The 26,168-nt window shown below is 55.6% G+C and overlaps 1 protein-coding gene across 5 annotated transcripts; it reads left to right on the plus strand.

Moving 5' to 3' along the window:
- The first annotated feature begins 47 nt into the window (after positions 1–47).
- Positions 48–24,910, plus strand: Plxnb1 (plexin B1). Of its 5 annotated transcripts, none has more exons than XM_029542913.1 (38): positions 48–185; positions 4,925–4,977; positions 5,721–6,833; positions 7,687–7,869; positions 8,197–8,325; positions 8,449–8,549; positions 8,840–8,972; positions 9,291–9,447; positions 9,709–9,817; positions 9,904–10,012; positions 10,388–11,062; positions 11,245–11,367; positions 11,571–11,693; positions 12,022–12,115; positions 12,202–12,374; positions 12,525–12,676; positions 13,919–14,024; positions 14,211–14,347; positions 14,602–14,778; positions 14,986–15,121; positions 15,314–15,556; positions 16,176–16,352; positions 16,429–16,577; positions 17,269–17,369; positions 17,458–17,675; positions 17,770–17,948; positions 18,072–18,138; positions 18,314–18,460; positions 19,098–19,266; positions 19,455–19,558; positions 19,634–19,718; positions 19,982–20,154; positions 20,299–20,459; positions 20,545–20,692; positions 21,230–21,294; positions 21,417–21,492; positions 22,298–22,372; positions 23,766–24,910. In XM_029542913.1, the coding sequence occupies exons 3-38, from the start codon at positions 5,727–5,729 to the stop codon at positions 23,868–23,870; spliced, it is 6,366 nt and encodes a 2,121-aa protein (XP_029398773.1). In that variant the 5' UTR covers positions 48–185; positions 4,925–4,977; positions 5,721–5,726; the 3' UTR covers positions 23,871–24,910. The 5 variants fall into 5 exon arrangements, with proteins under 5 accessions (XP_029398773.1, XP_029398771.1, XP_021063741.1 ...); XM_029542911.1 differs by lacking the exon at positions 48–185 and adding an exon at positions 439–494; XM_021208082.1 differs by lacking the exon at positions 48–185 and adding an exon at positions 1,043–1,268.
- The last annotated feature ends 1,258 nt before the right edge of the window (positions 24,911–26,168 follow it).

Here is a 26,168-nt window from a genome sequence, read left to right on the forward strand (position 1 = left end):
CCCTCAGGATGGGTCAGGTCCTGGCTCCACAGATTGCCATTGGCAAGCCCGGGTGTGAACGGCCCTGCATAAAACGCCCTCAGGAGAGAACCTCTGCCCAGGGTTTCCTTCTCAGAAAGACCCAGGTGTTTTCCAAGGAGGGAGTCCAGACTTGCTCAAGGCTTCTGAGTTCTGCATGGCTCCAGGTACAGGCCGTGGAGGAGGGAAGGAAGTAAGACCCTACTTCTGCACCTCGCAGCCAATATGCCCTGCTAAACAGTCCAGCTTAGGTGGTATCACCCCCTACTAGTCAGGGAGCAAATAGGTCGGGGTGGGGGGAAGGGGTGTCAGGTTACATGGCTTAGTGATGGCGCAAACAGGTCCAAAGCCCGGGCTCTCTTCAAACAGCCAAGGGTGGGGGCCGGAAGGAGAGGTTGGGTGTTGTGGAGTATTGAAAGAAGGAAAGGTGGGCAGGGCCAGGTGAGAAGAGGAGAAGCTGGCGTCTAGGAGACCAGGTGAAGAAAGTTGGGGGAGAGGATGGCCCCAAGGGCCGGGATCTAGAAAGGAATGAGGGCGCTCCGGGCGCTGGGCGAGGTGTGTTGGGGATAGTCAAGATGGTGGTTATGGAACAGGCAGAGCAGGTGTGGGGCACAAGTCCCTCCAACTCTGGCAGGACGGGGAAAGGCTCCTGTGGTGTATCTCAACGCCCGGGTGTAAGGCTCGCAACCATGGCCGCAGCCTCTCGGTCCTAAGCGGCGCGCAGGTGAGGCCGGGCTGGGCGGGGCGGACCGCCCACGCTCCGGGCTAGGCTCCTCGCCCTACACGTCTGCGTTGCCATGGCTACCGCCCGGGCGCTGCAGCCCCCGTTTAATGAGAGGGGTTGATCACCCCCCCCCCCCCAGGCCCTTCACAAACTTGGATCCCGCGGGACCGGAATGCGGGGTCCCGGATGGCTGGGGCCGCGTACCCCGTTCTCCCGGCTGCTTCCGGCCTGGTCCGGGCGGCGCGCAGGGGGAGGGCGGCCCGACGGGCGGGGGGTTGGGGGGGGTGGAAGGAGCGGAGCCCGGGCCGGCCGACGCGGCTTTGTCTCCTTTGTTCCCAGCGGAGGCAGCGCCGCGGCGGGAGGGGCGGGCGGCGGGCGCAGTTTTTTCCGCCCCTCGGTCTCCGGGTAACAGCTGCGGCTCCGCCAGACCCACCGAGGGGAGGGAAGGCCGCCGCGCGCAGATCTGAGCTAGCCCGGAGCTGCGGGCGGACGCCTCGCCGCGCGCATCCCGCAGGAGGGTCGGGCGGTGAGTTGCGGGACTTGGGCAGGGAAGGCGGGGTCGAGGCGAGAGCCGCGCGCACCCAGGTGGAACGGCCCGAGGCCTCGATCCCGCTGGGCACGGGCAGCCGGAGTGGAGTCACCGGTGGGCGGCTTCGGTCCTCAGAGTTGGGACCACACTCGCGCGCGCGAAGGCAAACTCTGGCGGCACCGCCTGTAACGCGATTGGGAGACAGAGGAGGTGGAGCTGCTCCTCCGCGCCCCCTCCTCGCTGCCGCTGCCACCGCCGCCGTCGGGACCGGCCGGCCCCTTCCCCGCCCTCCCTGGGCCACTGGTGGGGTCTTTGTCCCGTGGCGCGGTGGAGGGAGGAGGGTTGAGGATGAGCCGAAGCAGGGAAGTGGAGACTTCCCCATAGGATAACAGACCTTTCAGGCTGAGACTGACAAAGGAGAACCACGAGCCTTTTAACACCGAGACTCTGTCTCGGTACCCACACACCCAGCCGGTGCTTGATGAGCGCCTTCATTTATGGCGGTGTCTGGTAAATGATGGCTCCCTTCCACCCTACTCAACATCCAGACGGCAGGTGTGTAGTGCGCACCGCTTCACTGTCAAAAAGTAACTCTCCCTTTTAAGTGGATACTGAGATAGGGGCGGGGGTGTGGGTGGCCGAGCTCAGAAAGGGAAGGCCAGTTTCCCCCAACTCCCAGGCAAGTGCAGATGTGGAAGGGGCTGAATTTGTGAGTCCTCTTGGTTCTGAGAGCAACTGCAGGAGAGGGTTAGGTGGTGTTCGTCCTTTGCAGAAGTCTTACAGCCAGTCTTGGGCCCTGCCGTAGGGTTTCGGGGAATGTGGGTTCTGAAGAGGCCTGTGGGGCAGGCCTGGGCACAGGCAGAGTTAGTTAGACTTTGGCGATGAGCCTGGACAGCCTGAGATGTGGGGAGTTAGGGAGGAGATACTGGCAGTGCAAGTTAGGGACGTGAGGCTTGGCTCCAAATAAGCCCTAGTCCGATCATTAATAAAACGGGGTCGATTCTTCGGCTTTTGAGATGCTAAGAAGCTTGAAAGTGGAGTGTGAGCTCCGTATTACCCCTCCTGGCCAGATCTCCTTGGCAGTGAAATGGGGGGCTCGTTCACCATGTAGGGAACACCTGCTCTGCGTTGGGTCTGCCGGTTACTGGGGCCTTCTTATAAAAAGCGGGTACTCTCTGCCTTTAAAGAGCTCTTGTCTAGAGTGGGAGGATGAAACAGAAGAAAATGGTCTCAGGGCCCACTCAAGCCAGGTACACCCCACTACATTTACTCGGCAGAGCAGCTCTTCCTCCCCTCCCACCAATGGGAAATCTGAGGCTCAGAGCCCAAGGAAGAGCCGGATAGATAGGTCAGGCCTGGTAGTTGGGCGTGTCCATTTCATCTGCCACACAGGGCTACCTCCTCAGGAGCCAGGGAGGCCTAGGAAGGCTCCTCAGGGAGGTGATGGCAGGGCGTGGGAGGTAATGGGAGACAGAGGGAGTGGGCATTCCAGGCTGAGGGAACAGCCCTTGTACTGGCAGGGAGGAATAGAAGAACAAGCCTGCAGTTTAGGCTGGAACGAGGGGCATGTGTGGGGGAGGGTGTGGGGGAGAGGGTCTTGACCTTTCTCTCTCCAGCCTGAGGGTACCCCAAAAGCCTGAATGTGTGCACTCCACTGTTGTTTAACGAAATTCCAGTGAGGTCCTCATAGATTGGAGGGACTAGAGATGCCTCTGTGGCGTGTAGCTGACGTTCAGTGAAATCTGTGTGCTAGTGTGGAGGAGAAAAATGTCACTCTCCTTTGTCCTTCCCTGCCCGTGGTATGCAGCCCTATGGACATCGTTTCTTACAGAGAGTCAACCTCTGACCTGTCCACTGAGCTTTTCGGAGCCCTCACATTTCTCTGTGTGTTCCCCTCAACTTCAGTTTGGGGAGTGGCTTTGTTACTACCCCTTGAGGGCTGAGAAACTTTGGCATGCAGTAGGCGCTAAGCAAATATTTACAAGCTCGTGAAGCCGAAAATGCTGGTCTCATTGTGGGACCCTGTGCCCAAGGCCCAGGGTCTGTGGCCCAAGGTGGTTGGAGGGAGTTAGACAGTAGCAGAGAGCAGGAGATGGCTTCTGCTCTTCCAGAGGAAGAAACAAGGTGGCGGGCTTTTTAGTAGCCTGGCCTTGCCACAGTCCCGGGCTTCTGGCTGGGTTCAAGACTTTCCCTGCAGCCTCCCCCCCCCCCAATCGCCCCAACCCCCTTGGGTGGCAAACAGAGGCAGCCTTGTTCCTGCTCCCATAGAGCTGCCCTGTTCTCTCCACACTAAAAATGGAAACCCCCAAGCTATTTTGGGAGCCGTGCCCAGCCAGACTGTGGCCATGGCCCCCTGCTCCCACTAGGCTGTGACCACAGCGTCCTCGCTCCCGCCAGGCTGCTGGACCTTCCTCTTAGCCTTGTACCCAGCCCAGCTTATGATAGGGCAGCCTCAGGAGCGCCTTGCCACAGCCTCTGGTATATGGGCCAATCCAGGGGCAAGGAAGGGAACTCTGGGAATCTTCCACATAGACAGCCTGGCAGCTGGGTGGTGGGAGGGCCTGGGCAGTGTGGCCTGGGCACAAGGAGGGGAAAGTGTTTCTCAGTGTAGAATAGTTTGTCCCACAACCAAACTCTGTGTTCCTGCTTGAGGACCACTGGAGTATAGGAAAGGTAGTGTTGCCATAGTTACTTAGGTCTGGGATTTAGGAGCCTTAGCTCCTTAGGGCCTACAAAGTAAGAAAGCAGGCACCCAAAAGTCTGGGGAGGTCCTAGGGTTGGACCCGGGATTGCAGGGCACAAGCAGGCATGACCACTTCCTCAGAACCCCCAGCCCACCACTCATACTGCATTTTGGGTTCTGACTCTACAACCTGCAGGAGAGAACATTCCGGGAGATGGCCTGCCTTCCACAGCTTTCTAGGACTTAGTGCTGAAACCAGGGAAGTGTGCGTGAGTCTGTATGTGCAGGAATCTAATGTGGGTGGTGTGTGTCTGTCTCTGGTGGGTGTGTCCAACGTGTCTGTGCAGTGTCTGTAGGGGGCGGAGATTCGTATGGCTCGTCATGTGGTGTCTGAACGTAGATACATGTGCCCTGGGTGGCATGTTTGTGTTTGCGTGTATGCGTCTACTGTGTGCATAGGTCCCATCCGCACGCATCCTTGTGTATCTGTATGTGCAAGTGCTCCTGTGTTTGTGTGCACTTGTATGCATTCAGGGTAGGTGGTATATACAGATTTTAGTGTGTGTTGTGTACCTGCTAATATGCTGGTACCATTTGGGTTAGGGTGGCCCATGGCTTGTGTGAATGGTATATAGCTGTGTGCCTTGACAGAGCAGAACAGGGTACGGGAAAGATGGGAAGAAGACCAGAGAAGGGACAGCAGTGCTGGGGGCCTGACTGGGCCCAGATGGCCATGGGGCTCCTTTCTAGTTGACCTTTCCCAGGCCCCTCGGGTGCCTGGCTCCGCTGCCCTCCCCCTCCCCGTGTGGGCTCTGAGGAGGCGTCCTCTATGGAATGTGTTTGGTGGCTGAGGGCCAAGCTGGGCTGGGCTCCACGGGCAGACTGGGTAGTGGGGAGGGGAGTCCAGGGCTCCCACATGGCTGCAACCCGGCCCCCAGTTTCATACTCTGCTTTCCCCCCCACTGGCTAGGTGACTCCTGCTCAGGTCATGCTGTTATCTGCTGATCCAGCCGGCCCTGCCAGGTGAGCCAGACTTCAACCCAACGGGGAACGGTGCCACTCTCCCTGCTGCCCAGAATTCCGCAGTGTGTGGGGCCCTGTCCGGCAGCCTTCACTCTCCCAGCATGGCCTGTTGGTCTTCTGGTTATCCCCCTCTTGATTCCTGGCCTGAAAAGTCCTGTGTCCAATGCTTCTCTTTCTTTTGTTGTTTTGAGACAGGGCCTCTCTATGTGGTGGTCCTGGAACTTGCCATATAGACCAGGCTGGTCTCAAATTCACAGAGATACACTTGACTCTGCCTCCCAAGTGATGGGATCAGAGGTGTGCACCCTGCACCTAATTCTTGTTATGACATGCTGGTGGTCTATAAGACTTCCTGATCCTACCCAAGAATTTGTCGTCCATATAGAGGGGGCCCTCTCCCTCCTCTGACACCTCATCACCTCACTTGACTCAGAGATCAGGGTTTGGAAGGGACAAGATTGAGTGTGGAGCTAGGTGGAGTATGGGTAGGTAGAGGTCTCCTGAGAGCGTAGTGTCCACAGAGAAGGGGTGAGGTTGTAGTTTCCAAGTGTCTTCTGTGTCTGCCTGGTAACCGTAGACCTGGGGTCACCCTGGGTGTCTGGGCCTAGTGAATACTAGGGATCTCTGAGTAGCCTAGGTTAGGAGAACATCTCGGCCCTCGGCGCCACAGTCCTGTCTCTTAGCCATGGCTTCCGAGTACCTTGCTGGCCGTTTGAGTCTCGCCCAACCCTTCTCTCTGCCAGGTGACCATGTCTGTCCTCGGCCCAGTTCTTCTCCAGGTGTTCTGGGCCGGGTGTGTCGTCACCCTGCAGTCCCCTCTGCCAGTTGCTTTCACTGCCAATGGCACACATCTACAACACTTGGCAAGGGACCCCACCACAGGTACCCTCTATGTAGGGGCCACCAACTTCCTGTTCCAGTTGAGCCCTGGGTTGCAGCTGGAAGCCGTGGTGTCCACGGGCCCTGTGAATGACAGCCGGGATTGCCTGCCACCTGTGATACCTGATGAATGTCCCCAAGCCCAGCCTACTAGCAACCCTAACCAGCTGCTCCTGGTGAGCCCAGAGGCACTGGTGGTGTGTGGGAGCGTACACCAGGGCATCTGTGAGCTGCGGAGCCTGGGACAGATCAGGCAGCTGCTGCTACGGCCAGAGCGACCTGGGGACACCCAGTATGTGGCTGCAAATGACCCTGCAGTCAGCACAGTGGGGCTGGTGGCCCAGGGATTGGCAGGGGAGCCCCTCCTGTTTGTGGGTCGGGGGTACACCAGCAGGGGGGTAGGTGGTGGGATTCCTCCCATTACAACCCGAGCCCTGCGACCACCGGACCCCCAAGCTGCCTTCTCATATGAAGAAACAGCCAAGTTAGCAGTGGGCCGCCTCTCTGAGTACAGCCACCACTTCGTGAGTGCCTTCGTGCGTGGGGCCAGTGCATACTTCCTGTTCTTGAGGCGAGACCTGAAGGCCCCTTCTAGAGCTTTCCGTGCCTATGTGTCCCGAGTGTGTCTTCAGGACCAGCATTACTACTCTTATGTGGAATTGCCCCTGGCCTGCCAGGGTGGTCGCTACGGTCTTATCCAGGCTGCAGCTGTAGCCACATCCAAGGAGGTAGCCCGTGGGGACATACTCTTTGCAGCTTTTTCCTCCGTGGCCCCTCCCACTGTGGATTGGCCCCTGTCAGCATCTGCTGGGGCATCGGGAACCTCTGTGCTCTGCGCCTTTCCCCTGGATGAGGTAGACCAGCTCGCTAATTACACTCGAGATGCCTGTTATACCCGGGAAGGCCGTGCTGAGAACGGGACCAAGGTCGCTGACATTGCATACGACGTCCTTTCCGACTGTGCACAGCTGCCAGTGGTGAGTCTTGTGGCATTGGCCACCAAGCATCTGCCCAGAAAGTCTGGGGAGCAGGGAGTAGGTAGGGCGGCTCAGGGGAGGGTTAGGTGCTTCCATTTAGGCCTACGCTAGAAGAGGCCTCTTGGCAGGGAGCAGTACAGGCATGGGCTTGAGTCAGGGTGCTAAATAAGTGACTTTGGGGGGTGGGGGAGAAGCTGGAGAGATGGATCAGTGGTTAATATCACTGAGTGCTCTTCCAGAGGTTCTGAGTTCAAATCCCAGCAACCGCATGGTGGCTCACAACCATCTGTAATGGGATCTGACGCCCTCTTCTGGTGTGTCTGAAGACAGTGACAGTGTACACGTTTATAAAATAAATGAATCTATAATAAAAAGAAGTGACTTTGTAGAAGTCAGCTAAGAGAGTGTTTGGGGCTCTAAGGTAAGGGTAGAATGTAGGAGTGAGCATTAGAGCAAAAGGAAAAGGAAACGATGGGAGTTGGCTCAAACCTAGGGAGGGTATAGAGATGCCACAGTTGCTCACTGAGTCAGCAAGGTGCAGAGGGCCCAGGCAAGTGGACTGGGATTGGGGGAGGAGCCAAGCTCTGCTGCCTTTAGGGCGTGGCTCAGGAGAAAGTATTAAGTGTAGCTGCTGGAGGAATTAGCTTTCAGAAAGGGGATGGCGGAAGATGGGGCCACAGACAAGGTGGGAGTAAAAGACGAGTGCACTGAGGTAAGGCTAAGGAGCGGGCTACAGGAATGTGCAACCAAGGGTGGGACTGTCGGGACAGCTGGCAGAGACTAGGGCCTAGGGGGTGGTTGTCCTGGGAGATTATCCAGGTAGGGTCTCAGTGATGTTTTTTGCTACCTGTAGGACACCCCGGATGCTTTTCCATGTGGCTCAGACCACACACCCAGTCCCATGGTCAGCTGTGTCCCTCTGGAAGCCACACCAATTCTGGAGCTGCCAGGGGTTCAGCTAACAGCTGTGGCTGTCACCACGGAGGATGGACACACTATTGCTTTCCTGGGTGACAGTCAAGGACAGTTGCATAGGGTATGTCCTTAGGAAGTTCTGAGGCTGGGATTTGTGACATGTGACATGCTACAGGCCATCCCAACTATCTGTGCTGCTCCTCTGAGGGTTGCCCAAGGCTGGTTGTAATAACCTGTCTTGCCTGGAATTCATCTAGACCAGGCTGGTCTCACACTCACAGAAATCTGCCTGTCTCTGCCTCCAAGGTACAACAGGTATTAAAGACTGCTCCCCCCACCTGTCCAAAGAGAAAATTATTATTCATAAATTGTTTCAGTTCTAAGTGGAGGAAGGTCTTGAGTTTGTGGCTTTGAGCTTGGTGCCAGGCCTTGCGGTCTTTCATCTTAGGTCTACTTAGGCCCTGGAAGAAGTGTTGCCCCATACTCTAAACAGAGCATCCAGCAGGGGTCTCCCGTGAACAGAGATCTTACCTTTGATGGTACCTTTGAGCATCTCTATGTAGCAACTCAGACTACTGTAAGTCCTGGACACAGGCCAGGGTGACTGCTGGGAGGGGCTTCTGGGCAGGTACTGGGACCCATATGTGGGCGAGGCACTGGTTTTCCGATTGCCAGCCTCAGGTCCTCTTTGCTGTCACAGCTTGTGAAGGTTCCTGTGGCCCCTTGTGCTCAGCACCTGGACTGTGACTCTTGCCTTGCCCACAGAGACCCTTACTGCGGATGGTGTGTGCTCCTGGGCAGGTTAGTGTTCTACCCACCAAATCCCTACCTGGGCTTGTGCCTCTAGAACGGCTTATACAAGGTTCTCGACCTTGTCCATTGACTCTCAGCCTCTAACCTGTGGGTACCCAGCCCCCAGTTCTTTATCCACTGCCCAGAGCTTTGGTTCCCTGCCATAGCAGACACAAGAGCCTGGTATCAACTACATGTGAGGGCTGTGACCAGGGAAGGCCTCAGGACTAGAGATGTCTCTGCTGTGTGACTTCTCGGTGGCTGCTGGAGGGTCACAGTTACGTGCTGGTTCTTCTTAGGTGTAGTCGCCGGTCGGAGTGCTCAAGGGACCAGGGCCCAGAGCAGTGGCTGTGGAGCTTCCAGCCGGAACTGGGCTGTCTTCGAGTGGCGGCCGTGAGCCCTGCCAATATCAGTCGGGAAGAGAGGCGGGAGGTGAATGACCAGAGTGGGTGGGGCCCCAGTGGGAGAGCTGTGGTGGTGAATGACCAGAGTGGGTGGGGGTGGGGCCCCAGTGGAAGAGCTGTGGCGATGGATGGGGACCTTGGATTTTTGTGTCGCCATTGCATCAAATACCACATGTCCTTGCTCAGCTATTTCTCTTGGGCCTTGGATTTCTCTATCTGTTATCAATCAAGGCCAGAGGGTATTTGTGAGGGATGCCAGCACTAGCCTGTACTTGATGCCCTTAAATGAGAGTCCATAGCCTACCACGCAGTGGTGCCCAAAGTGTGCCCTTGGCTTTCTTGGTAGGTTTTCCTGTCGGTGCCAGGCCTGCCATCTCTCTGGCCAGGGGAGTCCTATTTCTGCTACTTTGGAGACCAACGGAGCCCTGCTCTACTGACCAGTTCTGGTGTGATGTGTCCCTCCCCAGACCCCAGAGAGGCCCCAGTGCTGCAGAGAGGAGCCGGTGGGTGAGAGAAGGGGCCAGCCCTGGACCTGGGAGCCCCACCCTGCTTCCATCTTGCTCTAAGAGGTCTTACTGGGATGTGAAATAACTCTAGAAGTGATCCTGGATGTGCTCTGAGTCCCCTTACTGGCTTCTAGGACCCCAGTGTTGATGCTATGTCCTCTGACCCTAGTTCCTGTCTATTTGGGGTGCCAGCCTCATTTCATGAAGGTCCCCAGCCTTCCCCACTCTTCAGTTCTGGCGCTCTCCCCCATTTTGCAGACCATATCTCCGTGAACGTGGAGCTCAGGTTTGGTGCCGTGGTGATCGCCAGCACCTCGCTCTCCTTCTATGACTGCATGGCAGTTACTGCTTCTTCCCCGTCTGCACCGTGAGTTCCTTACCTTGTGTGTCCCCAGCTCTGGGTTTCCTTACTGTGGTCTCTGTTTCATGACTGACTGGCCGCACTGTGCGCAGGTGCCGGGCCTGTGTGAGCAGCCGCTGGGGCTGTAACTGGTGTGTGTGGCAGCAGCTGTGCACACACAAGGCCTCGTGTGACACTGGGCCTATGGTGGCAAGCCAACAGGTTAGTGGGACTCCAGGATGAGGCATGTTGAGGAGGGTGGGGCTAGGGGTTCCCAGGGTGAGGGTTTTCGGATGGCCTGGGATCTGTGTGCCTACCAGCCTCCTGTGAAGCTCTGTCCTGAGCACCCCGGCTGCTTTGTGTGACAGAGTCACTGGAGAATGGCTGCTTGTCCATCCGATCTGTTTTGGGGTGGACATTTAAGCTTAGCACAGACCCCCAGAGCCTGCCCCGTGTGCTTCTTCTGCCTTAGAGAATTAATGGGATGTTTTTTGTTTCTCTTTCCTCGGTCTTTTTCCCTCTTAACATACTCTTGCCTGCCTGCCCCTGCACTTGCCTGCTGAGTGACCTTCCTGTCTGTCTTGGCCTTCCCTTCAGAGCCCACTCCTTCCCCTAATCCCTCCTGCAAGGGATGAACTCACCCCTTTCCCACCCACAGTCCCCCAAACCACGGTCACTCCTACCCCCAACAGCTTCCCAATAGAGCCTAGGGTGCCCTCCACAGCCTCAGATGTCCTACCTGGGGCCAAGCCTTCCCGGCTCAGCCTCTGGGGCCCGTGGGCAGGTCCTGGCCCCATACTTTCCCCTACTTCCACAGAGTCACCTCTTCATGAGAAGCCCATCCCTCCTGACCCCCCTACCATACCTGGAACCACTGTCCCCGCCCCCACTGGCTTGGGACTATTGACCACACCTGAGGACCTCTTGGCCTCCTACCCATTCCCCTCAGATGCAGCCGCAGTGTCCCCTGCAGAGCCTGGCCCTGAGGCTCTGCCTTCCATGGTGGCTCTGGACCAGCCCCCTGGCACTGTTCCAGATACCACTTTCCCAGGGGCCCCTGGCTCCATGAAGCCCGTTCTGGATTGGCTCACCAAAGGAGGCGGCGAGCTGCCCGAGGCGGATGAGTGGATGGGGGGTGACACGCCCACCTTCTCCACTTCCACACTCCTCTCAGGTGATGGAGACTCAGCAGAGCACGAGGGCCCTCCTGCCCCCCTCATCCTCCTGTCCAGCCTCGACTACCAGTACGACACCCCCGGGCTCTGGGAGCTGGTGAGGTCCAGCCCAGGAAGGAGGCCTCGGGAGGGGAGGGGAAGACACAGCCATTTGCTTACTCTGGGATTGATTCTCCTTTGGGAGGGTGAGGACAGAGTGTTGCCATGGAGCCAAGCAAGGTAGAGGACTGAGGCGGTCAGGGTGGGAGCCACAGACTGCCTCACCCTTGGTGCCTGCAGGGAGAGGTGAATCAGAGGGTGAGCTCCTGCCCCTGTGTGGAGACTGTCCAGGGCTCCTTGCTGATACCAGTCCATGTGGAACGCGAAGTCCAGCTTCGAGGCAGGAACCTGTGGCTCTTCCAGGTGTGTTTGCCCACCCAGCTACCAACTTTCCCTTGGAGCTACTTGGCTGCATGACAAGAGTCTACCCAAGCCTAGAAAGCAGGAAGAAGATATCGCCAGCCGCAGCCTTCTCCCCCGACTTGGCTGTCCTGGGGCAGGGGCTGTCTGTAGCCTTCAGGACCCAGCTTCCCATTCCACCTGAACAGCATGTCCTCTGCCCCCAGGATGGCCCAAGGAGCAGCGAGTGTGTGCTGGAGCTAGGGAGCCGGGAGGTGGCCGTGGAGGCTCAGGTGGAGTGCGCACCGCCTCCAGACACCTGGTGCCACGTCAAGTGCCAGCAGCACCAGGTACGGACCTCGGGTGGGCACAGACGCTGGCCACAGGCCAGTTGTTAGCCTCAACTGCCGTGAACTTCTCTAGGCCCAAAGCTTTGACACTGGACAGTAGATGGACACCCCAGCTGGGCCATATGCCTTGTGGGGTCCCTGTCTTTCATCAGGGGTTTCTGTATTCCGGTTCCATTGCTCATCTCCTGCCCTTTCACCCTGAGATCCCAGAGTTCCAATTCTGACCTGAGACTCTGCTCCCCCTAACTAGTCATTTTGGTCTTTTTGCTGAGCCACACCCCAGGCCTGGACCAAACTCTAGGCTCTGACTTCACTCCTATTTCTCCAGTTCAGCTATGAAGCTTTGAAGCCAGAACTGCAGGTGGGGCTCTTCCTGCGTTGGGCGGGTGGTCTGCGTGTGGACAGTGCCGATGGGCTGCATGGTAAGCCGCCTAGGGACCACGGGGCGGGCTGTCGGTATCAGGGCCCCTCAAGGCTCTGTGGTACGTTTCATTCCCGTTGTCTCTAGTGGTGTTGTATGACTGCTCTGTGGGACATGGGGACTGCAGCCGCTGCCAAACTGCCATGCCTCAGTACGACTGTGTGTGGTGTGAGGGGGAGCACCCGCGTTGTGTGGCCCGGGAAGCCTGTAATGAAGCCGAGACTGTGGCCACTCAGTGCCCCGCGCCTCTCATTCACTCGGTATGTCGGGATGCTGGCTGGCATATGCCTTCTCTTCCTGACTGCTGCCCTTAGCGGGGGGATGTCCATGCTGTGGATGCACAGAACTCAAAATAGGAGGCTGGGACTGCCTCAGACCACAGAGGTTGACAGGTCCTTGTCCTGGAATAGGTGGAGCCACTGACTGGACCTGTAGATGGAGGCACCCGTGTCACTATCAGGGGCTCCAACCTGGGCCAACATGTGCAGGATGTCCTGGACATGGTCAGAGTGGCTGGAGTGCCCTGCGCTGTGGATGCTGGGGAGTATGATGTCTCTAGTAGGTGAGCTGGTTGGGCTCGACATGGGAGGGCACTGTGGCCGGATGGCTTCCTATTCAGGACCTCCTTCCTCCATGTGTCTGCCTGCCTTTCTCCCGTCCTTGCTTATGGTGTCAGTGCCTTAGTGCTGGGTTACCATGGCCTGGAACTCTGTCTTCCTGTGTATACCTGCAGAGCCTTGACCCAGGGTGATTGGGGATCATTAGAGTCTGTCAGGCAGAATCCCTGCCTGGAGCTTGCTGGTGGCTCTTCTTACTTCTCCAAGGCCTGCCCTGGTCGGGCTCTCAGGAGAAGCTGTTGCGGCAAACCTTCAGAGTGCCCGGGTGAATGTTTATCACTCTCCAGGAGAAGCTCATAAGCAGCAGGACCCAAACCCGGCAGAGGAGCCTCCTCTCACTGTCCCCTCAGAAGGGCTGATGAAGAGCCACATAATTTATATTTTATTTAAAAATAAAATATAAATTTTATTTATAATTTATATATAATTTATTTATAATTTATATTATATTTAAAATATAAATTATGCTCCACTCTGCGGGAGCATGCCCGTTTGTTTCCTCGGCTGGTAACTGAGAACTCCCAGACCCTCTACACTGTTAATAATTCTAGAACCGTCAGACTTAGGTAATCTATGAAGTGATTTATGAAGTGTAAAATGTATCATGGCTGGAGCCTGCCTGGGTAGTTCAAACCACTTGCTCTGTTTTGCCAGTATTGTATGACTGTGACAATGTTAACCACTGTAGACTTAACTTTCTGGAAGTTCATGTGCCCCAGGCTTCTGTTTTCTGGCTAAGAACCAGCATTTTCTTCCAACTGCTCACATCTGCCCCCCGTTCTGACTAGAGGCTTCTAGGGATCTGTTGTTTAGGATCAGATCAAGTTCTCATTACTTTGCTGTGGGTGCTGACCACACGGGGGTAGGGAAGACTTGGGGTGGCTGGTGAGGCCCTTCTACTCGTTCCTCTGCTTGACCACAAGTCAGCCCTCCAGGGCTCCTGTGTAAACCCATGTCACAGCAGGGGAGTACACTCCTTGCTAGAGGGTGTACCTGAATGACTGACCCAGGAGTGGCTCCTCTGAGGCTAAGGCTTGCTAGTGTGTCACAAGGGGTTGCTTCCAAAGCGACAGGGGGATGGGAAGGGAGAACACCTGCCAGTGTGACAGGAAGAGGACCTACCAGGTCACTTTGAGGGATATCTGTGCAGTCTGGTATCCCCGTGCTTGCCTATCTTGTGCCTACAGTCTTGTGTGCATCACTGGAGCCAGCGGGGAGGAGGTGACTGGCGCTGTGGCAGTGGAGGTGCCTGGAAGAGGACACGGTGTCTCAGAGTTCAACTTTGCCTATCAGGTGCCTGAACGCTAAACAAACCCAGCTGCCCGGAGGCCTCTCCCTCTGTGGATGTCTCGGCCTATTTGGTTTTGGCTTCATAAGGCTCCCCATCACGAGGCTTCCTCTGAGGTGCTCTGGCTTCTGTCATCCTGAGTTTTTTTTTTTTTTTTTTTTGTCTGTCTTTCTCCATCTTCTTTCCCATAGGATCCAAAAGTACACTCCATCTTCCCAGCCTGTGGCCCTAGAGCTGGAGGTACCCACCTCACCCTGCATGGTTCTAAGCTCCTGACTGGACGGCTAGAGGACATCCGTGTGGTGGTTGGAGACCAGCCTTGCCACCTGTAAGGGCTGCTTTCTTGTTCTCCAAAGTCCACACACTCCAGGGAGGAGACAGGGGCTGGGAAAAGCCAGCGTGGAGTGGTTAAGTCTGCCCCACGGGAAGTGTCTAGCCAGCTTTCCAGAAACAGGGCTGTGGTAGAAGTACAGCTTCCAGAGCCACACAGTGGAGACTTCAGTGGGTGAGGAACCTGAGTGAGCCAAGATTTGAGTGGGTGCCTAGCTCCTGGATCTGGCCTGTCTTCGCCCCTCCACTCAGGCTCCTGGAGCAGCAGTCTGAGCAACTACACTGTGAGACCGGTCCATACCCCGTGCCCGCCGAACTTCCAGTGACCGTCTTGTTTGGGATCACTGAGCGGAGGCTTCAGCATGGCCAATTCAAGTATACATCAGACCCCAACATCACCTCAGTGGGCCCTGCCAAGAGCTTCTTCAGGTGTGGGGCCCAAAGCATGTCTGGAAGGTTTTTGCAGTTCTCACCATAGGGGAGGTGGGAGGTGGGAGGTAGGGTTCTAGGAATGGGGACAGTGAACTCCTTACTGTTGACAGAATGGGTCATGAATGAACCAATTTGGGGCTGGGGACCTGAGCTGGCTGGGTCTGGGCCGTGAAAGTCACGAGTGGCTCCTGGGCTGTGTTTCAGTGGAGGACGTGAGATATGGGTCCGTGGCCAGAATCTCGATGTGGTACAGATGCCAAGAATCCGAGTGACTGTGGTCCCAAGAGTGCTACAGCATGGCCAGGGGCTTGGACAGAAGCACCACGTGGTCCCCGAGAAAGTATGTGACTCCAGAGCCATCATCTAGTCGCATACCCACGAGCCTCTCCTGCTCGCACCAGGCTGGCTGTCTCTCCCCTCACCCACAGGCATTCATGGGGAGTTGGTGCCAAAGGAGATGCTCCCCGCCTTTGCTCAGCCTCCCATCTCACAAGGTGGATGCCTCAGTTGCTCTCTTCTCGTCTCTCTGCAGTTTGAGGAGCCATGTCTCGTGAACTCCTCCCACCTCCTCATGTGCCGCACACCTGCTCTCCCTGGCCCACCCTGGGACTCTGGGGTCCAGGTGGAGTTTATCCTCGACAACATGGTCTTTGACTTTGCTGCACTGAGCCCCATACCCTTCTCCTATGAAGCTGATCCCACCCTGCATTCCCTGAACCCCGAGGATCCCACCACGCCGTTCCGGCACAAGCCAGGGAGTGTGTTCTCTGTGGAGGTAATACACCTTCTTGGGCTTTTCTGTAGAACAGCATGTGTATGCTGGAGAGGTCAGGGTTGAAAGAGCAAGCTGAGAGAATCTGAAGTGGTTGGTACAGCCTAAGAGCCAGCAGGTCCTGGCAGGGGTTTGACTGGTGGCCCCGGTCCCTGCGCTCCCTGAAGGGATCTGTTTGGTTAAGTAAATGGTTTGGCATGTTCACTACTTGGGTAGTGTGTTACACATTAGGTAACGGGCTGATGCTCATTTGGCAACTGGGCTTACATGGATAACACTAGACCTTTTTTGTGACATACATGGTAAGTAGTCCATACATGTGTGGACACATGGACAGGCCACAGGCAGACGATCCAACAACACCTAGCCAAGGGTAACTCAGTCAGCTACCCAGAGTGTGGGCAGCTGCTTTAGGCTCTCCAGAGTTTCAGCTGTGAGAAGAATGGTAAGAAAGCACAAAGAAGTTATGGTGAGCAGTCTAAAGGACACCTCTGTGACCATGGCTCCACCCGCAGGGGAAACGGGGCTGAAAGATGGTCTCAGGATCACCCCCCTCACATTTGGGAACATAGGCTGAGGTGGTAAGTGTTCTGAGAAACAAATCAGTGACCCAATGTTACAGGGGGAGAATCTGGACCTCGCCATGTCTAAGGAAGAGGTGGTGGCCATGATAGGAGATGGGCCCTGCGTGGTAAAGACACTGACCCGGAACCACCTGTACTGTGAACCCCCTGTGGAACAGCCCCTGCCACATCACCATACTGTCCGAGAGGCACCAGATGCTTTGCCTGAGTTCACGGTCAGTGGGCAGGACCTGGGCAAGGTTGGGCATCGTGATATCTGGGGCCCTGGCTCACAGGTAGCTTCCTACACAGGTACAGATGGGGAACCTGCGCTTCTCCCTGGGTCATGTGCAGTATGATGGCGAGAGCCCCGTGGCTTTTCCTGTGGCAGCCCAAGTGGGCTTGGGAGTGGGCACGTCTCTCCTGGCTCTGGGTGTCATCATCATTGTCCTCATATACAGGTGGGTGGGGCCAGTTGTGGCAGGTAGGTAGGCATGGCCAGACAGAGAAGGCACAGATGAGAGCAGGGCTCTGCAAGAAGTGTGTGTGTGTGTGTGTGTGTGTGTGTACATACATATATTAAGATTTATTTTTATTTTATGTGTATTGGTGTTTGCCTGTCTATATTTCTGTGTGAGGATGCCAAATCCCCAGAAACTGGAGCTACAGACAGGTAGTTGTGAGCTGTCATGTGCTGGGAATCGAACCTGGGTCCTCTGGAAGAGCAGAAGCCAGCGCCTTTAACCACTAAGCCATCTCTCCAGCCCCACTCTGCAGATATTTTATATAAGGGATCAGACCTCTGGAAATGGTTGCAACAGGCCTGGTGGTCTCCGGGAATCCTCAGTTCAGCCCTTGGGCATGAATGATATATAAACCATTGAGTATAGCAGAGTCCTAACAAAACTGTGCTTATAGAGACAGCTGTGGGCCCCATCTGGCATGTCGAGGGTTTGCTGGCCCTCAGGCTGGGCAATGTGGCTTGATGGGGAGAGGCAGGATGCATTGTCTTGGGTCAGGCTGGCTTGGGCATGGTCAGGTTATACTGGTAGACATGGTTGGAGTTGGCTTGGAGTACAGTTAAGCAGACCTGAGCTAGTTGAGCATAGCAAGGGCTTTGGCCTACTGACCTTTCCCTTCTGCCCCTGGCAGGAGGAAGAGCAAGCAGGCCCTGAGGGACTATAAGAAAGTGCAGATCCAGCTGGAGAACCTGGAGAGCAGCGTACGGGACCGCTGTAAGAAGGAGTTTACAGGTGAGGCTTCCAGAGTGGGAGTAGCTGGGGGCCCTCCCTACAGCTGCTCTGGTCACATGGGATCCACTGACACTCTTGTGCACAACAGACCTCATGACGGAGATGACCGATCTCACCAGTGACCTCCTTGGCAGCGGCATCCCCTTCCTTGACTACAAAGTGTATGCTGAGAGGGTCTTCTTCCCTGGGTACCGGGAGTCACCCTTGCACAGGGACCTCGGTGTGCCCGACAGCAGGCGACCCACTGTGGAACAGGGCCTGGGGCAGCTCTCCAACCTGCTAAACAGCAAGCTCTTCCTTACCAAGGTGCACTCCCAGCCAGGCTGCCCCACCCTGTCTTGCTCCTAGTCTCCCTATCTAACTGTTCTGAACCTCCCCCTCACTCTCTCCCCGGCCTTAGTTCATCCACACACTGGAGAGTCAGCGCACCTTCTCTGCTCGGGACCGTGCCTACGTGGCATCTCTGCTCACTGTTGCACTTCACGGGAAGCTTGAGTACTTCACGGACATACTCCGGACTCTGCTCAGTGACCTGGTAGCTCAGTATGTAGCCAAGAATCCCAAGCTGATGCTGCGCAGGTAAGAGGCTGTCAGTGTGATAGACAGCTGAAGCCAAGAGTAGAGCCAGGGGCTTGGGCTTGGAGTGTGAAATGGAGCCCTCTAGTCCCTGCTGAACCTGGCCTTCCCTTCCTGCCATCTCAGGACAGAGACCGTGGTAGAAAAGCTGCTCACCAACTGGATGTCCATCTGCCTCTACACCTTTGTGAGGGTGAGGAAGGGGCCCACAGCTCCTTGTTAGGGAGGGTCGGGCCCCTTAGAGCACTAAGCCTCCAGCAATTCATTTAGCTTGCCCGTTCGTGCCAGAGCAAAGACATCACCCAACAAAACATGCCCCATATACTTTTGCCTCCTGCCAGAGGCGCTGACTGCCCACACTTTCCCAGGATTCTGTGGGAGAACCTCTGTACATGCTCTTCAGAGGGATTAAGCATCAAGTGGACAAGGGTCCTGTGGACAGTGTGACTGGCAAAGCCAAATACACTCTGAATGACAACCGCCTGCTCAGAGAGGATGTGGAGTACCGTCCCCTGGTAAGGGTGTGCTCTGCTCAGAGTAGTCAGTCTATAACAGCCTGTGGTCTGACCCTGGATATGGAGCCCCTGCTGGAGAGAGAGAGGCTGTTTATTCATTTAATGGTGGTAGGAATTCATCCGGTCTCCCACAAGCTAGCAAACATCCTTCTACCACTGAGTGACAGCCCTGGATTTGCAGGATTAAGAATTGGGAATCTCAGAGGGTCCCCCACTTAGGATGGACCCACAGCTCTCTGCTGTGCCAGAGTGTCTGTCTTGCCGTTTCACCAGGGCTGCAGCCCTGTTCCCTAAGCCAGTAGCCACCCGGCAGACTTGCCTGTAGCTCCTCTCCATTACTCACAAGGGTTTCTTTGAAGGACCCAGCCCTTCTTGTTCATGGTGCGTGGGGAGTCCTGGCTTACACAAACTTCCTTCAGGCATAAAAGAGGGGTGGGTGCTCACCTGGAGGTTCTCCCATTCATCCCCTGAGCATTTGTATCAAGTGGAGGGCAGACAGGCGAAGAGAGTTAAGGACTGCTTAGTACTGGGGTGGGCTCAGGGGCTGTTTTCTTCCTGGTTGTCCCTATTCTTGACCTGTGTCTTGGTCATCCAGCATGTGGAACCAGTCCTGAAATCTCTCATTTTTCTTGTGTAGACCTTGAATGCTCTTCTGGCTGTGGGGCCTGGGGCAGGAGAAGCCCAATGTGTACCTGTGAAAGTCCTGGACTGTGACACCATCTCCCAGGCCAAGGAGAAGATGCTAGACCAGCTTTACAAGGGAGTGCCTCTTGCCCAGCGGCCCGACTCTTGCACCTTGGATGTTGGTGAGGGTCAGGAGCAGGGTAGTTTGAGGACCCTGAGATGGTGCTGGGCCTGAGCTGGCCCGAGATTGGTCCTCCAGGGGTGAGGCTATCCCAGGTGAAGGGGCCATGTCTCCACTGAGGATGAGATGGGCTGCATGACAGGAAGAGATCCTGGGAGCCCCGAGCCAAGTCCTCTCTTGCCCTTGCAGAATGGCGGTCTGGAGTGGCTGGGCACCTTATCCTTTCTGATGAGGATGTCACTTCGGAACTCCAGGGTCTGTGGAGGCGGCTGAATACGCTGCAGCATTACAAGGTGGGAAGGATGGGAGCTGGAGGGTGGGTAGGGAAGGCTAAGACTGACAGAAGTGTCACCAGCTGTGGTTAGCAGGTCCCAGATGGAGCAACGGTGGCCCTTGTCCCCTGCCTCACCAAGCATATTCTTAGGGAAAACCAGGATTATGTCCCTGGAGAGAGTGAGTACCTCCTCCTCTTCTTCCTCTTTCTCCTCCCCCTCCCTCTTCCTTCTCCTCTTCCTCATTGTAATTTTCTGTGTTTGTATTGCTCAGTCCTGGGGAGTAGGGAAGGAAGGTTCTTTGGACTGAGTTGGGGCTAGTATCTCTCTCTTCTCAGAGGAGCTTCGGCCAAGTCCCCTCACTCCTGGGGGAGTTAACTGGACTTGGGTTCCCAAGAGGGGGTGGCACCATGTGAGGCACTAAGCTCTTGCATCTTGGCACAGGGACCCCAATGTTGGAGGATGTAGATGAGGGGGGCATCCGGCCCTGGCACCTGGTGAAGCCAAGTGATGAACCAGAGCCTCCCAGGCCAAGGAGGGGCAGCCTTCGGGGTGGGGAGCGTGAGCGAGCCAAGGCTATCCCTGAGATCTACCTGACACGCCTGCTATCCATGAAGGTGGGGCTGGGAGAGAATGGGTGGTGGGGTCTGGGTTGCCATGGGACACAGGGGGTAGTATGGGACTTGTATGAGCTGCCTGAGACTGGCTGATGCCAAGTCTCCATCCTAGCTGGACTCTCTGCTTCTCTCTCTTCCCCACAGGGCACGCTGCAGAAGTTTGTGGATGACCTGTTTCAGGTGATTCTCGGTACCAGCCGCCCTGTGCCTCTGGCCGTGAAGTACTTCTTTGACTTGTTGGATGAACAAGCTCAGCAGCATGGCATCTCTGATCAGGATACTATCCACATCTGGAAGACCAACAGGTATGGGAGGAACGGGGCTCAGGACATACGTGGGGGCCTCTGCCTCCACAGCACAGTTAGTGGCTCTTGTTCCCCCGATTTGCAGCCTGCCGCTGAGGTTCTGGATCAACATCATCAAGAACCCACAGTTTGTGTTCGATGTTCAGACTTCAGATAACATGGATGCTGTGCTTCTGGTCATCGCACAGACCTTCATGGATGCTTGCACCCTGGCCGACCACAAGCTGGGCCGGGTGAGCAGGCTGGGGGGCAGATATGACAGGGACAGTGAAGACACCCATGTAGCTGGTGGCTGTGGAGTGTGTGGGGCACAGATCTTTAGGGCTTCCTCAGAGTTGCAGGTAGAAGATGGTCTGTGGGCAGCCTCTGACTTAAGGCATTCCCACTCCAGGCCTCATCCCACGGGCTCCCCAGAAAGTGGCCGTGGTCAGTCTCAGGGGATGAGCAGAGTGGAGGGGGGGTGCCCCTGCTGCCAACCCTGATGACCCGAGTTCAATCCCTGGGACCCATGTGCTGAAAGGAGAGAGCCAGCTCCTATAAGGTGCCCTCTGACCTCCACACATGCATGCACACATACAAACACAGAAGTAACATGTAAGGAAAACAAGGGAGTGGGCCAGTGTGACCAACTGTCCAGGTTTGCTGAGAGCCCGAGGGTTCTGCCATGTGGGTTGTTTTGGTATAAAACTGATCATGTTGGGAGCCCCAGGAGCTGATGACCTTCTGAACTTTGACCCTTCCTTCTCTCCTGTCTTCCTGCTGGGATCCAGGATTCTCCCATCAACAAGCTTCTGTATGCTCGAGATATTCCCCGTTACAAACAGATGGTGGAAAGGTACCAGGCAGGGGTGGGTCTGCAGAGGCAGGCTTGTGGCTGAAGCCCTAGGTGGGCCCTGGTGGGTACCAAGGAAGGGAGCTCTGATTCTATATCATCTACCATCCTGGGCCTTTTTGCAGGTACTATGCAGACATCAGACAGACTGTCCCGGCCAGTGACCAAGAGATGAACTCAGTCTTGGCGGAGTTGTCCCGGGTAAGGCCTCCCCTTCATACCTTGTCACCCCCCTGTGACCTGCCTGGGAGAGGACACACTGCAAAAGGCCAGACCTATCATGTCATCAGAGTGAGCAGGGGTCTCATTTGATAGCTGTCACCTAATCGGGTCTACCAGGCGCTTGTCTGTGTGCAGCCTCTGGGAGTGGATGAATCAGCTCTAAGCCTTCAGACTTACCGGCCATGCTCCCCATCGTTCTGGACCATGCTTCACCCTCCACACCCACATTTACAGAACCGATCCTTAGCTGACAATGAGGACACCCATACCAACACAGCTATACTTGTGGGGTACACTGTCAAACCCTTCTTGGGCTGTGCTTCTGCGTTTGGTCCCCCTAAGAGTTCCATGAGTTACTTCGGCTGCACCATTAGTACTGTCTAGACAAGGAGGCTGTGGGTCTGACGTCCTCACGGAAACCCTTGCATTGGTCTTGGGAAACTTTTGAGTAATATCAGAGCAAAATTGCGCCAAGTTCCCAGCCAGTTCCTAGTCCCACGGCCCTGTAGTTGCTATGAATGAGTGAGAGGGACTTCTAGTTATAGCCTTGACTGGGAGAGGCAGGCAGGGTTCCGGTGGAAACTCCAGCCCTGCTGAAGCTGGTCCTGGAGTTTCTTCCTACCATGGAGGTTTGGCCTTGTCCTGTCCTGAGCTGTCACCATGCTTTGCCTTGGGCTCTGTTCCCACTGCAGGGCCTGTGCTTTCTCATCCTTCGCTGAGGTCCTGGGCCACTTCCCCACTACAGCCTCTTCATTTCCCTCCCTTCCATCTGCCCTTTCCCTAGAACTGCTCTGCCGACCTTGGGGCGCGAGTGGCTCTGCACGAACTCTACAAGTATATCAACAAGTACTACGACCAGGTGAGCACAGCGGGGCCCCACTGCAGGGCTAGCCTCGAGCTCTGTGTGCTCCTTCGGAAGCTGAGTGAGGGTCCCACATTGGCTCTGCTCTCCCTGTGCCTACAACCCCCCATCTGCTTCTGCAGTGGGGCTTCCCCGGCATGGTGGTGGTGGTTGGGGGCATCTGGAGAATCTGCCAGGATCTGGAGATGGTATGGGGAATGTGCCGGAAGACTACCTAGCTACCATCCCTCCCAGATCCCAAGGTTGGCCTTGTCCTGGGCGTGACTGCTTCGGTGGATACATACAGGCCTGGGTGTCATAAGCCATAGGAGACATAGGGTGAGGTGTCAAGCACAGGCAGGACAAGGGTAGATGAGGGGATAATAGAGCCAGGAGGGGTCTTTCTGGGGCCTCTCTTGACCAGCCTTGATGTCTAAGTGCATCTGTGTTACTGTCAGTCAACCTATGAGTACCTGTAGAATTACCACAGTTGTGTGGCACCAGTGATGTGCTGCGCCGTGGTCTCAGCTGAGTGGCCTGGTAACAACCAAGGGATCCACAAGCCTCATTCCTTTGATGTCAGCCCCAGCACAGGCAGAGGTGCAGAGCTGATGCAGCCTCCACCTGTTGGCATGCAGGAGAGCCAGCTCCTCTCCCCAAGCTCTGCCTGCCGCCTGTTCCTTCGAGCCAACCTCATTTGTTGTTCTTGGGTTGTTCTTTTTTTTTTTTTTTTTTTAAGACTTATTTATTTATTATATGTGAGTACACTGTAGCTGTCTTCAGACACACCAGAAGCGGGCATCAGATCTCATTATGGATGGTTGTATGCCACCATGTGGTTGCTGGGATTTGAACTTAGGACCATTTGGAAGAGCAGTCAGTGCTCTTAACCACTGAGCCATCTCTCCAGCCCCTCTTGGGTTGTTCTTTTGCCTCGATATCTGTCTCCCAAACCATATCCTCTTGGTCTTGGCACAGAGTCATGAAATGCCATTAGCTGGCAGGAAGGGCAACAGGGCTGGCTACGACAGACCTTGTGAGAAAGCCAGTGGTTGTGTGAGGCTGGCTTCTACACAAAATGAGCATGACAAGGAAAGATCGTTAGGTGGTGAGTGGCGAGTGTCATTCTGACAGCCTATTCTTGAACATCTGTGTGTGGGTGCTCAACGGTATCAACACTGGAGAGGCAAGAAGCTCGAGTTTTAGGCTCTACTGAGACCATGCCTCAAACATCCTAGAAAACAACCCAGGCGACTGTTCTGTTTCCACCCTCGCCAGCGAGACCTGCGGTCAGCCTCACCATTATGTCTTCAGTCACTGGATTTCCATTGACTACCCTGCCTGAATGCTACCTGTGGTGACCATGGGGTCCAGAGAAGTCTCCCCTGATTCTCTTGGTCCTGCCTTTCAGATCATCACTGCCCTGGAGGAGGATGGCACTGCCCAGAAGATGCAGCTGGGCTACCGGCTCCAGCAGATCGCTGCTGCTGTGGAAAACAAGGTCACGGATCTATAGGGACCAGGGAGTCTTTGCCTGCTGTTGTCTCTGCACCTCCTGGGCAGCCCTGCAATCTCAAGGGAGAGGCCACCACCTTCGTAGATGCCTGTAGTGACTGACAAGCAGAGTTTAATGAAAAGTGGCTCCCAGTCGCTTGGTGGCACCAGCTCCTAGCCTCAGCCCCATTGGACCTGTCTTGTAGGCCTGGGACCTAGTGGTTCAGTGGATAGTGCTAGGCCTGCCCCAAGCCTGGTGACTCTCTGACCTACTTCCTGGGTAACACCAGCCTGCAGGGAGCTGGGGACTTAAGGTTTCCAGAGAATGTCTGGTAGGCCCTCCAGGCCCCTGGGGAGACTGTACTGTTCTTGAGCACTGACCTATGTCCCATTGGGAATCACAGAGGAAGGAAGAGAACCCGCCCGCCCACTTCCTGTCCTCTTCATCCATCCTCCTTGACCTCAAGTATCGCTTCCTCTGTCCTTGTCCCTGTTGCCAATTCCCAGGCGAGAGAGAGAGAGAGAGAGAGAGAGAGAGAGAGAGAGAGAGAGAGAGAGAGAGAGAGACCTTTCTAGGCTGCTGCTGCCTCAGCAGGAGTGGTGCCTCAGGACCACCCTGTCTTCCAGGTGGCTGGTGGGGAGGGACAGCTGCTTCAGGGGAGCCTTGGGGAGAGCAGCAACCCACTGATGCTACAGCTCTTCATTAAAGGATAACACATGGTATGAACTCACCAGCCCCTCTGCTAAGATAGAACTGGCAGCTGTCAGGAGACATGGGCATGGTGCTCTGAAGGGTCCCCTGATACCCATGAAAGGCCACCGTGAGGTTGGCAAGCTCTCTCCAGCTCCTAGGTAGGGTCTGCCAGAGGCAACACTCCCCAGAAAGGAGAACTTGAAGCACAATAAGGCTCAGGGAGAGTTGGGGCCTGAGATGTGGGGTTCTGTCCTCCATCTTTAAGGGGTCCACCTTGCTTGCAGGTCGTGGTAACTTCTCCATTCATGTTCCATGAATTTTTAAAGGAATTGGGGGAAGCATGGCGTTATTAAAGGTGATTCCAGGCATTGTGGGTCTCAGGTCCATGACCCTGTTTCTGGATTCCAGTTTCCACATTGCTGTCCATGTTAAGGTACCTGAGGCAGGAGCTCATAGCTACCCACCTGCCCGTGTAGTGGCCACCTTGTGGTATTTTCCTGTTAGAAGCTGCAAGTGAGCTTCAAGACCATGGTACTGTGGTGCACTTGGCAGCTGGCGGTTGAGAATGCTGCTGGCTTCACCAGGCAAGGGTCGTGGCATCCTCAGAGAGCTCTACCTTGTCTCGTGGATAGTCAATGATCTGGCCACCCTCCAGCTCTTCCCCGAGGGTTTGAAGACATGGGCTGGTACAATCCTGAGAGTCCCTTCTTGCTGTCTTTTAGAATCTTTGTCTTCAAGATAGCAGGAGCCATTTTGGTTTTCATGCCAGGGGTAATCACAGAGACTATTTCTGTCAGATCCCATCTTCCCCATGCCTGCCAGATGTGGGGAACCAGAGTCACAGCCGGCCAGCGGTCAGGCCCTCATTTGGGAGCATGGGAACTTTAGTACTAATGATAGTTGTCTTAGTTCAGACTAAGTTTATCCTCATGCAGAATGGTTCTGCCTCCCCCAGAGAACAGGGCTGACAGGGGGAATGAGGTCTTGGCCAGACTTCAGACAGGAAGGGAGGCACCTTTTAAGTCAACCCGGCAGGGATGGTGACAGGGACACACCTCTGCTCCAGGCTTGGGCTTCTGCAGTCTTAGGAGTCCTCTGAGGAGGTAAGGGTTCCTGGAGAGGAGGGCCGTGTACCTGCGTGCTTGGGCGTGTGCTCATGGGATGGGCGAGTATGGAACATGCTCTGAGTCACTCATGTCTCACCCTCAGAGTACATTGTGATAGAAGATGTCATGAAAATAAAAATGTTACCACTTAAGAGAGGAAGCTAAGTCTTCACTCAATTGCCATGGCTAAGAGCGGCAAGGCCAGTGCCAACAGGACTTGGCAGCAGTGGCTCACCCGGGGCCTGGCCTGTTTCAATATAGACTGTTGGTAATACAGTCTCAGTCTCTCCCGCTTTTCACTCCCACTTTGCAAAGGTGCCCTCATTGTTTCCCACAAAGCATGTTAGTGTGCTAAGGGTCCACGCTTCTCATCCCCTTACCTCTTTAAACGGTGGATGTGATTGTCCACATGATTAGATACGTATTTTAAAATTCTTTATTTCTCCCTGGTTGGCCTGAAACTTGCTGTGCAGACCAGCCTGACATTGAACTCACAGCACTGTCTCCTGAGCTTTGGAAC

The sequence above is a fragment of the Mus pahari genome, chromosome 10 (assembly GCF_900095145.1).
Source record: "Mus pahari chromosome 10, PAHARI_EIJ_v1.1, whole genome shotgun sequence".
Classification (NCBI taxonomy): domain Eukaryota; kingdom Metazoa; phylum Chordata; class Mammalia; order Rodentia; family Muridae; genus Mus; species Mus pahari.

Bases quoted from the DNA above. Each gene is read 5' to 3' on its own strand.
- Plxnb1 (XM_029542913.1), top strand. From the start codon at position 5,727: ATGTCTGTCCTCGGCCCAGTTCTTCTCCAGGTGTTCTGGGCCGGGTGT. The intron at 10,013-10,387 runs GTTAGTGGGACT...CCTTCCCTTCAG, and splicing joins CTATGGTGGCAAGCCAACAG to AGCCCACTCCTTCCCCTAAT. The intron at 20,460-20,544 runs GTATGGGAGGAA...CCCGATTTGCAG, and splicing joins CACATCTGGAAGACCAACAG to CCTGCCGCTGAGGTTCTGGA.